At 44.7% G+C, this 12,331-nt stretch overlaps 1 protein-coding gene across 5 annotated transcripts in view; it reads right to left on the reverse strand.

The window, feature by feature from the left end:
• The window catches only part of nfic (nuclear factor I/C), a 229,968-nt gene that overhangs the window by 86,424 nt on the left and 131,213 nt on the right, over positions 1-12,331 (reverse strand). For 3 of the 5 annotated variants that reach the window (XM_047375852.1, XM_047375854.1, XM_047375853.1), the window contains exon 8: positions 6,840-6,961. In XM_047375852.1, the coding sequence (XP_047231808.1) occupies positions 6,840-6,961 (122 nt within the window). Of the gene's footprint in view, positions 1-4,959; positions 5,948-6,839; positions 6,962-12,331 lie in introns of those variants that run through there. The other 2 variants (XM_047375857.1, XM_047375855.1) reach the window with 2 other exon arrangements.

Consider the following 12,331-nt stretch of genomic DNA (forward strand, 5'->3'; position numbering starts at 1 on the left):
AAACATAATCCACAGGGGAACATGAGACCCAAAAGAGGCCAGTTCCCAGCAGCAATCCATCCCTTTCACATGATACACATGGATTTCATAGAGTTATCATGGTCAGGGGGAAATAAATATTGTTTAGTGGTCATAGATGCATTTTCGAAGTGGGTTGAGATGTATCCTGCAAAACACTGTGATGCGCTCACAGTGGCGAAGAGTTTAGTGACACATTACTTCCCTACATATGGTATCCCACAAATCATAAGATCAGATAATGGGACTCATTTTGTAAATAATGTAATAGAACTGTGCTCCAAAGCATTAGGGTTTCAGTTAAAAAAACCATTGTTCTTACCACCCACAATCTGCTGGGCTGGTTGAACGAACAAATGGAACAATAAAAAATAGATTAATGAAAACAATGGAAGAAACAGGGAGGCCATGGCCTGAATGTCTATCTCTGGTTAAATTATGGATGAGAATAACTCCAAATCAAACTGGTCTCACTCCATTTGAAATAGTACATGGCAGACCTTTTCCATTGCCATCAGAAATGGATGACATAGGAAAAGCACAGCAGGAAACATCATTAGATGAATGGATGAATAAGATGTTACAAACAAAAGAAGTACATTTGTCCAGTAGTCTGCCAGTAAATTCTGCTCCGATTTCACAGGAGAACCTGAGGCCTGGTGACCTGGTCCTGATTAAGACACTTTACAGAAAGGACTGGAGCACCCCCTGCTGGAGAGGGCCATACCGTGTTCTTCTGACCACACCAACAGCTCTGAAAATCGCAGAGAGACCATCCTGGATCCACAAGAGCCACTGTAAGCTAATATCACCGTTACAGGAGCCTAACCAACTGACGGGGTAACAGGGGAATGACCGGGTACAAAGGGGTTTTATCCATATGGTCTAACATCTCAAACCGGCGAAGACCGGTGCCCAATTTAGCATGGCTTTCTGTGACGTGTGGACAGGACTGATAAGCCTGAGCTTAAACCTGGTAGCAGGGCTCTTTCTCTGTTTAAGACAGGATCCACAGGATGTAACATCACACGAGAAGAGATGGACAAGATGAACACTGGACCCAAAAAGCAGATGATTATGATGCCATGTTGTAAATGAATATATCTTCAATGCCTGAGTGTATTCATACTTGTACTTCATAAAATGACCTTATAGCAGAAAATCAAAAGAAGTTGCTGTTTAAGTGAAATGAGAAAAAGTACAATGATGATATGAACAAGGCTTGTTTTAATTTTTTAATTTTTATTATTATTACATTTTGTTTCTTTGCTTTATTATATTGTTTCACTCTGCCATGAATGGTGGTTGCCTAGGGCGGAGGAACCGTGTAAGTGTTTCTCACGAAATAATCTGTTTTCCGTCCTGCGGGGATTCATGGCGTTACATTTTCAAGTACTTGTCTGTATATATATTTTTTAATATTTTCTAAATACAAATCACTATATTGCACACTATATTGTTTTCAGTGTGTGTTCACAAGGTATCACTTCCCTCCAGTAGCAAAACCAAGAATCTTCTGATATAGCTTCATTATTAATTAACTCATATAAATAATATTTAGGATACATATACAGGGGTTGGACAATGAGACTGAAACACCTGGTTTTAGACCACAATAATTTATTATTATGGTGTAGGGCCTCCTTTTGCGGCCAATACAGCGTCAATTCGTCTTAGGAATGACATATACAAGTCCTGCACAGTGGTCAGAGGGATTTTAAGCCATTCTTCCTGCAGGATACTGGCCAGGTCACTACGTGATACTGGTGGAGGAAAACGTTTCCTGACTCGCCTAGATCTGGTGACTGTGCAGGCCATGGGAGATGTTCAACTTCACTTTCTTATTCATCAAACCAATATTCACCAGTCTTGCTGTGTGTATTGGTGCATTGTCATCTTGATACACGGCACCGCCTTCAGGATACAATGTTTGAACCATTGGATGCACATGGTCCTCAAGAATGGTTTGGTAGTCCTTGGCAGTGACGCGCCCATCTAGCACAAGTATTGGGCCAAGGGAATGCCATGATATGGCAGCCCAAACCATCACTGATCCACCCCCATGCTTCACTCTGGGCATGCAACAGTCTGGGTGGTACGCTTCTTTGGGACTTCTCCACACCGTAACCCTCCCGGATGTGGGGAAAACAGTAAAGGTGGACTCATCAGAGAACAATACATGTCCACACATTGTCCACAGCCCAAGATTTGCGCTCCTTGCACCATTGAAACCGACGTTTGGCATTGGCATGAGTGACCAAAGGTTTGGCTATAGCAGCCCGGCCGTGTATATTGACCCTGTGGAGCTCCCGACGGACAGTTCTGGTGGAAACAGGAGAGTTGAGGTGCACATTTAATTCTGCCGTGATTTGGGCAGCTGTGGTTTTATGTTTTTTGGATACAATCCGGATTAGCACCCGAGCATCCCGTTTAAAACAGCTTCCTCTTGCGCCCACAGTTAATCCTGTTGGATGTGGTTCGTCCTTCTTGGTGGTATGCTGACATTACCCTGGATACCGTGGCTCTTGATACATCACAAAGACTTGCTGTCTTGGTCAAAGATGCGCCAGCACAACATGCACCAACAATTTGTCATCTTTTGAACTCTGGTATGTCACCCATAATGTTGTGTGCATTTCAATATTTTGAGCAAAACTGTGCTCTTACCCTGCTAATTGAACCTTCACACTGCTCTTACTGGTGCAATGTGCAATCAATGAAGACTGGCTACCAGGCTGGTCCAATTTAGCCATGAAACCTCCCACACTAAAATGACAGGTGTTTCAGTTTCATTGTCCAACCCTTGTATGTTACAATTCACATGTAGGGCCTTGGGTGTGAGTGCGCTAAATGGCACTAAGAGGGAGGGCACTTTATTACCGTAACCTCTGGTGCCTGCGCTCACCTCTAAGGGTTAAGTTGCATGTAGACATTTCGGGTTCTGGGAGGGGGGGCTGGCAGACCCTCTTGACCACCAGTTTTTCTTTTTAAATGCACATTACAACAACAGGCATCAACACCACATTTGAGCTGGCAGAGGTAGGCTTGGGGTCCTTTCACAACCCCATTTGCTGTTTGCCGTCTGGGGCCGGTAGAGGGAGTGGGCCTTCTGGTCGGTCTGGTGCTGGGGCCCTCTTGGTATTGTACAGATTGCCTTGGATCTTGGTTCCTGACTTCGGTGCCAGGACCATCGGTTGGGGGTGTGGGGCCCGGACGAGGGGGTCTTGGCCAGGCGGTGTGCAGTGTTGATTGAGATGTGGCTTCACTTTGGTGGAGGGGCTGGCCAGCTTGCTTGGTGCAGCGGGGTGTGCTGTGTGGGAGGGTGGGTGTCCAGCCTCCTGGCGCTCCTCCAGGTTTTGGGTGTGGAGTTGGCGGGGTGCCTGGTCCTTGGCTTGCTGTGGTGGCCTTCCTCCAATGATTCCTCCTGTTGCTGTTGCCTCTGGCCGGGCGCAGGGCTACGGTTGGGGCTGTGGAGCATGTCTTGTGCCCGCACTGGAGCGGCTGGTGGAATGAGCTTGGCCTGGAGCGGTTAACCTGCCCGGCCTGGTTACCCGGCTGGTGCATGTTTCCCTCTCACAGACTGCTGGGCTGCGGCTGCTGACGGTGGCCGAATGGTTGGGCAGGCTTGGCAGTGTGCTGCACTGCTGGCTGTTGTGTCTGGGGGGACCAGGGCATCGGGGTAGAGGGTGGCATGGGGGGGCTGCAGCATGTGGAGTGAGGGGGTTGTGTCCTCTTCTTGGATGTGGGGTCACCAGCATCTGGATCGGCTGAGCGGCAATGGTAGAGCTGAGCTGGATACTGTTTCTACCTGGTCTATCGTTGCAGTGGCAGTAATGTGGTATGTCTGTGTGGTTGCGGGGGCATGGTGGGGGACGCTGGGCCTGAGTGCTTGGCGCTGGCCGGTTACCTCTTGCAGAGTGAATTTGTCGCGTCTTGGTGTGGGGTTTGGGGTTCTGTTGTGAGTTCGGTGCTCGACGGTGTCTGCCCTGTTGCGTCTGTGGGCGGGGGCTGGGGTGGTATTGCGTGGGGGCCTTGGCTTGCTGTCACGGCGTGTGGTGGGGGCGGGACACAGCGGGGATGCTTGGAGCGGGGCTCTGTGTGGGGCTTGTGCTGTGTGGGTGTTGCTTTTCGGGGATGAAGCTCACCTGTGGGAGCTGCTCCCTCTCCTGGATCAGTTTAGGCCCCCCATCAAATATGGGGCCTATTCCCTCCCTGCCACACTACCTGGCGGTGGTTGGTGTCTCTGCCTGCTGGTGTACTTGTGGTTCTCGGTATCCGGGGCTGGGTGATTTGGTGTCTGCTGGCTCACTCCCGGTGGCTGCTTGCCGGGGCCTGGACCCCTGGGCTCTGTCTGGCCTCTGCTTGGAGAGTCATATGTCCCGGGGTCTCGGGTGTCTGGGTCCATGGCTGGATCTGCTCGGGCGTAGACGGCTGCCAGCAGGCCCTGCGGACTCGTCGCTGCAGCTCCCTGGGGCTTCTGCATTGTAGCTGCTGGGTGGTTCCCCTGGGACTCTCCCCTGCTTTTCTCTGGGGGGGTTGCGGTATGCCCGGTGGTGGCTTTCCTGGGGTTGCTGTGCTCTGGGGGGCTTTGGATGGCTCAGATCTCCTCCGTATCTGTCCCAGGTCCAGGGGGACGGGTCTGTGGCTCCTCACACTCAATATTGCATGTTTTTATGGAGAAACCTTGTATGCACAAGCACACTCACACTCAGACCCATAGGTGTTAACAGATACACAAATGTTCTATATTGAGCTGCATTTACCACTAAATACATCTTGTATTATAAGTACTGTGCACTTTTCAGTAAAAAAGCTGGTAATATGAAAATTTCTGCAGGTATAGAAGCAAGCAGGGTGTTATCTTGTATTCTCTTCATTCTTTCTCTCTTTCGTGCTTCTTTTTTTTTCCTTTTCATTTCTGTCTCCGTGTCCGTAACTACTGAAATAATCCCAAAGCAGTTTCTAATAAAGTTTCTTTTTATGAATATCAAGCAGAGCTTTAAAGAGTTAGCTGTAATGCTCCACTTGTGAAAGTAAATCTGTTGGGCTTTTTCTTGGCACAACAATTGTGATCGCTACTCTGACAGACAGGACACGATTGTTTTATTAGCTTTTCCTTTTATTCTCATTCATTGATCTGCCATTTAAAATATAACACTGTACATAAAATACATTGATGACAAATATCATGTATTTAACTTATTTTTTAACAACTTATCCACATTTCTTTAGCAATTTTTATACACTATCTAAATGCATAACAAATCTTAGTGTAAGTCAAACATATAGGGGAAATTGAGCTAGCCTAGAAAGTATTTGTTTTCACTCCATTTACTCATCGTGCATGGTAATGGTAAAGCACACATTTACCAAGCTGCATGATAAAGGCAATAGTGGAAAACTAGGATGGTGTTTTTAGGTGTCTCTATTTGTGTAGGCATTCTATTAGTACATTACTAATTATGCATAAGTCAAGTTTATTGCTTCATCAACAATAAAATGTCGGATTAGCATCAGAACAACTGAAGATGACTATTTCATGTCTTTCCATAGTTTATTTTTATATCACCCATCACAGAGTTTAGTGAGTTGACTGAATGTGATTCTATTCTGCCAAATCTATTAACATTATTACAGACCGTTGGTCTTTTAATATCGGATGGTTTTAATAAATCTGCTTCTAAAAGTTGTTGAATTCCTGTTTTCCAGTTACTGGTGCTGATCAGAGAAAGCTGATCGGGATGGTGAAGCATTACCAGGCAACACCCGTTGTTTAAGACAGACATGATTGATTACTGGGAGCGGCGATGATGCGCGACTATTTGGAGAGGCTATAGTCCTTGATGCGGCTGTCCCGGGTTCGAGTCCCGGAGCCGACGACCTTTGCCAAACGTCTCCCCCTCTCTTTGCCCTCTTTTCTGGCTACCTACTGTCAGAAAATGAAAAAATGAAGGCCTCTAGTACTTAAAAAAAACAAAAGTAGAAATCATCGATTAAGGAGGTTATATTGGGGCATCCATTTACAGAGATCCTGGGATATAAATTATTTATGTTGTTAAACTGTCTCTGTGGACTATGATACTACCCAAAAACACAGAATAAAACAGGAGGAGGATGAAATTGTTAACTTTGACTGCCTGAATATTGACTTGGCTCTTCATTGGTGGAAAAGCAAACTGGTTTATTTGCAGACCCAGTTAAACCAGCTAAGAACTGGCTCTGTAAAACCAACACTGAAATCTGAAATTGGTTTGGAGGAAAGGAGCCAGATTTGACCTTGTTTCAGAAATTCTTTTACCTGAAAATTTTAACTGAAATCAGTTCACTTCTTTAAACTTAAAATTAGAGAATCTTCAGTTGAAAAAGAAGATTGTTGAAATGGTGTTAAGTATCTTTCTGATGTACAGCATTGATTAGTAGCTCACCTTCTTAAACTCATCAGTTTTAAGATAATTTTGCTGACTACTTCTGGACATAACGTCATTTACAAATATAAAAGTCTCATTTAAAAATTAAAGATGTACAAAACTATTTAATTTTACAAAATTCCACTTCACTGATACAACATCTCAAAGTTTAAACACTGACTGTATGTACAGTATACCATGCATATACTGTATACTTTGGAAGGCTTTACAGGCAAGAATGATTTTGATGAAAGCAGCTGTTGGATGAATAATTTTCCTAAAATGTTGTTATCTCAAATGACATCAGCTAATAAGATAACTACAGCCTCTGTCTCTCAGGCTAGATGGCACATGTAAGACAGTTAAAGATGCTTTTGTCCTAATGGTACGATAACATGTTGCTTATTCTGTTACCTCCTTCCAAGTCATCGTTCCAGTTCCTGGAGTTGCTTGCAGGAGATGCAGGTGAGTGGTAATACTCCGCACCTGGACTGTCAGCATCCTCTTCAATGGAGGCAGACTTAAGACGTTTACTCCTACAGACAAATAAGTACATATACATTTAGGACTTTAGCTCGTCAATTAAACCATGACAGTAACAAATTTTAAAAGTATTTAAGTCTAAGTCATGGCGCAAGCTCACAAACATACAGAGACGTTGAAAGAGCTAATTTTGAGTGCTTGAGTTACTCTTACATTGTTTAAAAGGCAAAAAATGTATTTAGCATTTAGCAGTCTAAACATGATCAACCCCTTCAATTTAGCAACTTACCATTTTTAACTAAATGTCATGATTCTGGGCTGTCTGTCGGTCATCCCTGTCTGCTGCTCTGGCCACGGTGATTGCTTTCACCTGCTCCTTCTCAGTCTGCTCCCAATCAGACCTCACTCGCTTCACCTGCGCATCCGGTTTTCTAATGGTGCGTTCACACCGAACGCGGATTCTGTGAATATTTTGCCTCATTTGTGTGCTTTTGCCCACTTGACATTCTGCATGAACTCCGCGTTGGCATTTGGCTTCGCCGCGTCATCAAATAGGAGGAGCTTCCATCTGCTGCTTGCTGGTTTCAATTGAACATGGCTGACATGGATTTCACAGATAATTACGGTGTTTTACCTGTGGAGAGCCGAAAAACGCCGCCGACCTCGACGTCCCTGGCTTCACCAGATTCTTCAGGGATGGCCGCAATTTCTGCGATACGAGCGGCTGATTGACATGTTATCCCTATGTAGATGCACGTTCAGGAGCAGCGCGGTGCGAAGGAGACGAAGGATGCGGTGCGGAAGGCGTGCCGAGCGAAGCGGGAGTGGAGCGAGAGCAATGGACGAGTTGAAAAATCTGAACTTTTTCCTAAATTTGCGTCACGTCAACCAATCAGGGACTGAATGTGGCTGTGATGCAGTGGAGAAGAAGCGGTTGTCAGTGAAGATGGAGGACCAGATCATAGTGGCGGTGTGCGGCAAGCCAGAGTTGTATGACTCAACTAATTACTTTTACCGAGACAAGTACAGAAAGGACCTGGCCTAGTTATGTTTAGGCACAAATATCTTATATTTAGGAGATGTGGACATTAAAAATCGGCTGTTTTTTTCCTGAGCTGAGATTTATTTACTCACCGAAGACAGATGGACAGGCTTTCAGCAGCGGGGATATAGCGCCGGTAGTTGGTGTCCCGGAGGCCGATTTGTCTCCGAACGCGGGACAGCAGATCTTCGAACTGGGTCCTGGATAGACGGAAGTACCGCTGAAATCGACCGTCATCCAGACGCAGCTCCTGGAGTAGGTGGTGGTAATCTCCGAACTATTCCTGTCCCTGAAGAATCTGGTGAACCCAGGGACATTGACATCGGCGCCGTTTTTCAGCTCTTCACAGGTAAAACAACATAATTATCTGTGAAATCCATGTCCGCCATGTTCAGTTTAAACCAGCAAGCAGCAGATGGAAGCTCCTCCTATTTGATGACGCGGCGAAGTGTTGCCGCTTGTTGCCAAATGGCAACACGGAGTTCACGCGGAATGTCAAGTGGGCAAAAACACACAAATGACGCGAAATATTTGCAGAATCTGCGTTCGGTGTGAACGCACCATAAGCCTAGACAAGGGCCAGATTTCCGAAATCCTTTGTGTGAGTAGTGTCCAGCGTTCCTTCCTTGTCTGCCTGCCTGATCTGATCTCGTTTTGCCTCATAGATTTTTCTGCAAACTGTTGGTAAATTGGTGCTTTTTAACTTCTTACTATGTAACAGGAAAATATTTTTATCAAAATATTCCCAAATAACAGTATGAACAGCTAATTATTAAACAGGGGCTGGCCTGGTGAACCCTGGGTCCCTAGCGAAGAAAACATTCATCTTCAAGGACTTTTTTACTTCTAATGGATTGGACTTTCTCTGTGTGACAGTGTCCTTGGGGAGTCCAGTATCTTTTCAGACCTTTTGCCACCTGATTGTGTTCATTTTAACTCTTTGCGGACATCGGGTCAAGGCGGAAGAAAGTAGTAACTGTTTTGCAGAGTTTATAGAACTGTAAACAGCTTTCTCCATCACTCTTTCTGTTCAATTTAGAACTGAACTTTTTTAGACTTGGCAGCTCATACTGGTTTTTTGTACTGTGATCTATCAACCACCTAAACACAATAAGGACTTCTAAAATTACATTTTAGAATTTTTAGCAGAAATCATGATAAAAAATTATTGGAACTTTGTTTGATATTTTCACATGCATGATGGTTAAGTTTTTTTAAGTTTAACTGACTGCTAATATCACGCAGTGGGTATCTGGACCTACACAACCATCTGGCCACACATTGGACCCTGTCTTATTACCTGGATTTTCTGTTTCATACTTCATGATTTCTCACACTGAATTTTCTGATACTAAGCCTCTGTTATTTGACATCCCTTCTTTCCAGCAGCTGTGTTAAACGTTGTGTGGCAGCAGCGTGTTATAGTCCTCGACCAACTAGAAGCCTTTCTAGAGGAAAATGAGGTGCTTGAAGTTTTTTAGTATGGCTTTTAATGTCTTCATTCCGAGCTAATCATAGCACAGAAACAGAAGCAGGGATCAGCAGGGAGGGAGGGAGAGAAAATGCATGTGTCTTCCACCGAGAGCAAGAGAAAAAAAAAAAAAGTGGCTGGGACTCTGGAGGTGTGGGATTGTACACCTTGCTGTATGGTGATCAGACTAAACCAACCCCACTCTGAACCTGCCTTTGTGTTTCCCTACCTGCATCTAACCAGCTTTGTTACTCCCTCAAGGTTGCTGTCAGAAGTCCAGCTCTGGCTAACCCTCCATGGTTCTGGTTGTTCTCCCTGTTGGCTGTCAGCAAACCCGTTCCTGGATAAACCGCTGTGGCTCGCTTTCCGCTCATGGTGAATACTTCATTAAATTCACTCCTGTCCAAGGACCGCTCTGGATCCTTCAGATAAAATACAAGAATCGCTCCCCGCTTCACTCACTCTGCCTTGTCCACCCTCCAACATCGTACACCTTCAGGAGGAATCCGCTCACACGGCACGCCAACCTCCACCTCTGTGGCTTGCTCATCTCTCCCTGGTCTCCCCACCTTCACCCTCAAGAAAGCCTCATATCCAAGCTATTCTGCCAGATAGTAATTGCTCTCTCTCCCCTGGTGAGCAGTTTCCTGAAGCAGGACGGCTACGGAGTCCTGGCGCTGCCCAGAAAACATCCTTTTCAATAATCCTGTTAAACTTTACTGTTTCTCTTGTGTGCTGCTCTAGAGTGTCTTGGTTCTGTGGTCATTATGACAAGCGTACTTAATAGAACCAGTTTTTCTGTAGTTTTTGTACGTGTAATCACATGCTATTATCTTTTTTAATTAATAATTAATTGCCTGTTAAAGATGGCACTTATTTTCTGCCCCAAGAGAACAAGTACAGTGAGTTTTATGTTCTATAAGACTTTATTGTTGGACTGGGTGTGATCTATACAGTAGCAGAATGACAGGTTTATGTACAGTGTTATATTTTAAATGGCAATGGCAGATCAATGACCGAGAATAAAACTAAAAGATAATAAACAATAACGCTTTAAAGAAAGGAATAAAAAGGAATAATAACCACTGACTGTCAAAATTTACAGCCGATCACTAACGGCCTTCACGGCCATCGAATGTTATGATAGTAAGTGTAGAACTATAGCTTGGAGCAGGACCAGTTCTAATGTGGCCCAGATGCCAAAAAGCACTAATATGGCCCTTTTTAAACTTTTACAAAGCAAACAAAGGTTTCAGAAACCCCAAACTGTGATTATACGATTATGCTATTAATATAGATCAATCTAGTGGAGTGGGAATATTTTTATTTTTGTCCATACCCAATAGTCTAACATTGAGGGCTTTAAAAAGTGAATTATATCATTTTTTTTTTAAAAGTTTTAAAGTTTTAGTAAAGAATTATAATGGATTTCACATACATATGTCCATGCCGCAGACGTGTATGTCTCTGTTTATTCATTTTATAAAGGCTGCTGTAATTTTAAATAGCCAGTTGGTGGCAGTACTAAACCAATGCGGTGGTTTTCTAAAGCTAAAACAATGTTGCGGGAGAAAAAAATGCATCTTGTTCAAACCGAGTGTTGCTCCCTGTGGTAGAGGAAATTTACCTTCAAGTTGTCAGCCAACATAAATACAAAAGAAGAAGGAGGCTAAGGTAGTCTCAGAGGAAGGATGTTGGATGGTAGTCAGCACATATTATTGATAGAGGAAGCGCTGCTTATCCTAACCAGCTCTTCTATCTTCTGTTCTCTCTCTTTTCTCTTCCTAGAAGCTACACCTGGCCTGACTTTGTGTCTACCTGTGACACCTTTCTGGAGAGGGGCATCGTCCCAGCTTCTGCTGGCAACAACTTAATGTTCACCCTCTACCGATGATCCACATGGCCCTGTCTTTCAGTGTTTAACCCTTTGTTTCTCCTAGATGTGGCAATTGACTGAGCTTTTACTGTGACTAACTCTATGTGCTCTCTTTCAGACTCTAACCTAGAAAACTGGCTCAGAGTTTATCTGTTCATTCTTTCTAGGTGAAACGACTAAAGGAGCTACATCCATTAATATTTACTTTTCTTTCCCATAGAAAGTACTCCTGGATCAGTGCTTCTTTGTTCTCTTTGTGTCTCTGCTCTGTTCTCTCAAACCCCCAGTCGGTCGTGGCAGATGGCCGCTCAAACTGAGCCTGGTTCTGCTCCTGTTAAAAAGGAGTTTTTCCTCTGCACTGTCACTACATGCATGCTCAGTATGAGGGATTGCTGCAAAGTCAAAGCCAGGGACTGTCCACTGTCTCTACATGCTCATCCGGGAAGAGGGAATGCTGCAAGTCTCTGACTGGATGCAATCTGCTGGGTTTCCTTAGACAGAAAAACGTTTTATCCAATTTGAATAAATAACTGAATCTGACTGCACTGTTCAATGTTTAGGATTAATTGGAATGTATGTACCTGACTTTGTCAGGATCTGAACTGCTGATCATGCCAGTAACCAGTTTCCTCACTAGGTGTCGCAGGAGTCCTGAGATCTGGAGGCTGACAGGTGCAGCCTATCTGGTCATCAGCCATGGTGCAATAAAAGGGAGGACTGCCAGCATATCAGCAGCTGACTGTTTTGCCCCAGTGGTATTACAACCGGCTCTCCTCGAATCTCACGTTTTAAAGTGTTCTTGTCAAGCCAAGCTCTCAGTAACCTTTGCCTCTATTATGCAGGTATTGCTCTATGCTTCGCTACTTTGGTTTAGAAGAATCTCTGGAATTCCCACGGACCGTGAACTTCACCGGACATCTTACCTGGCTGGCAGTCCGAGTGTACCGCTCCAGCCACGAATCCTGTCCACCCCTCCTCAAAAGGTTTTTTCCCTGGCACCTGCCGACATCATTCTCTGGATCACCTCTCAGTCC

Source organism: Girardinichthys multiradiatus, chromosome 9 (assembly GCF_021462225.1).
Source record: "Girardinichthys multiradiatus isolate DD_20200921_A chromosome 9, DD_fGirMul_XY1, whole genome shotgun sequence".
In the NCBI taxonomy this organism is placed as follows: domain Eukaryota; kingdom Metazoa; phylum Chordata; class Actinopteri; order Cyprinodontiformes; family Goodeidae; genus Girardinichthys; species Girardinichthys multiradiatus.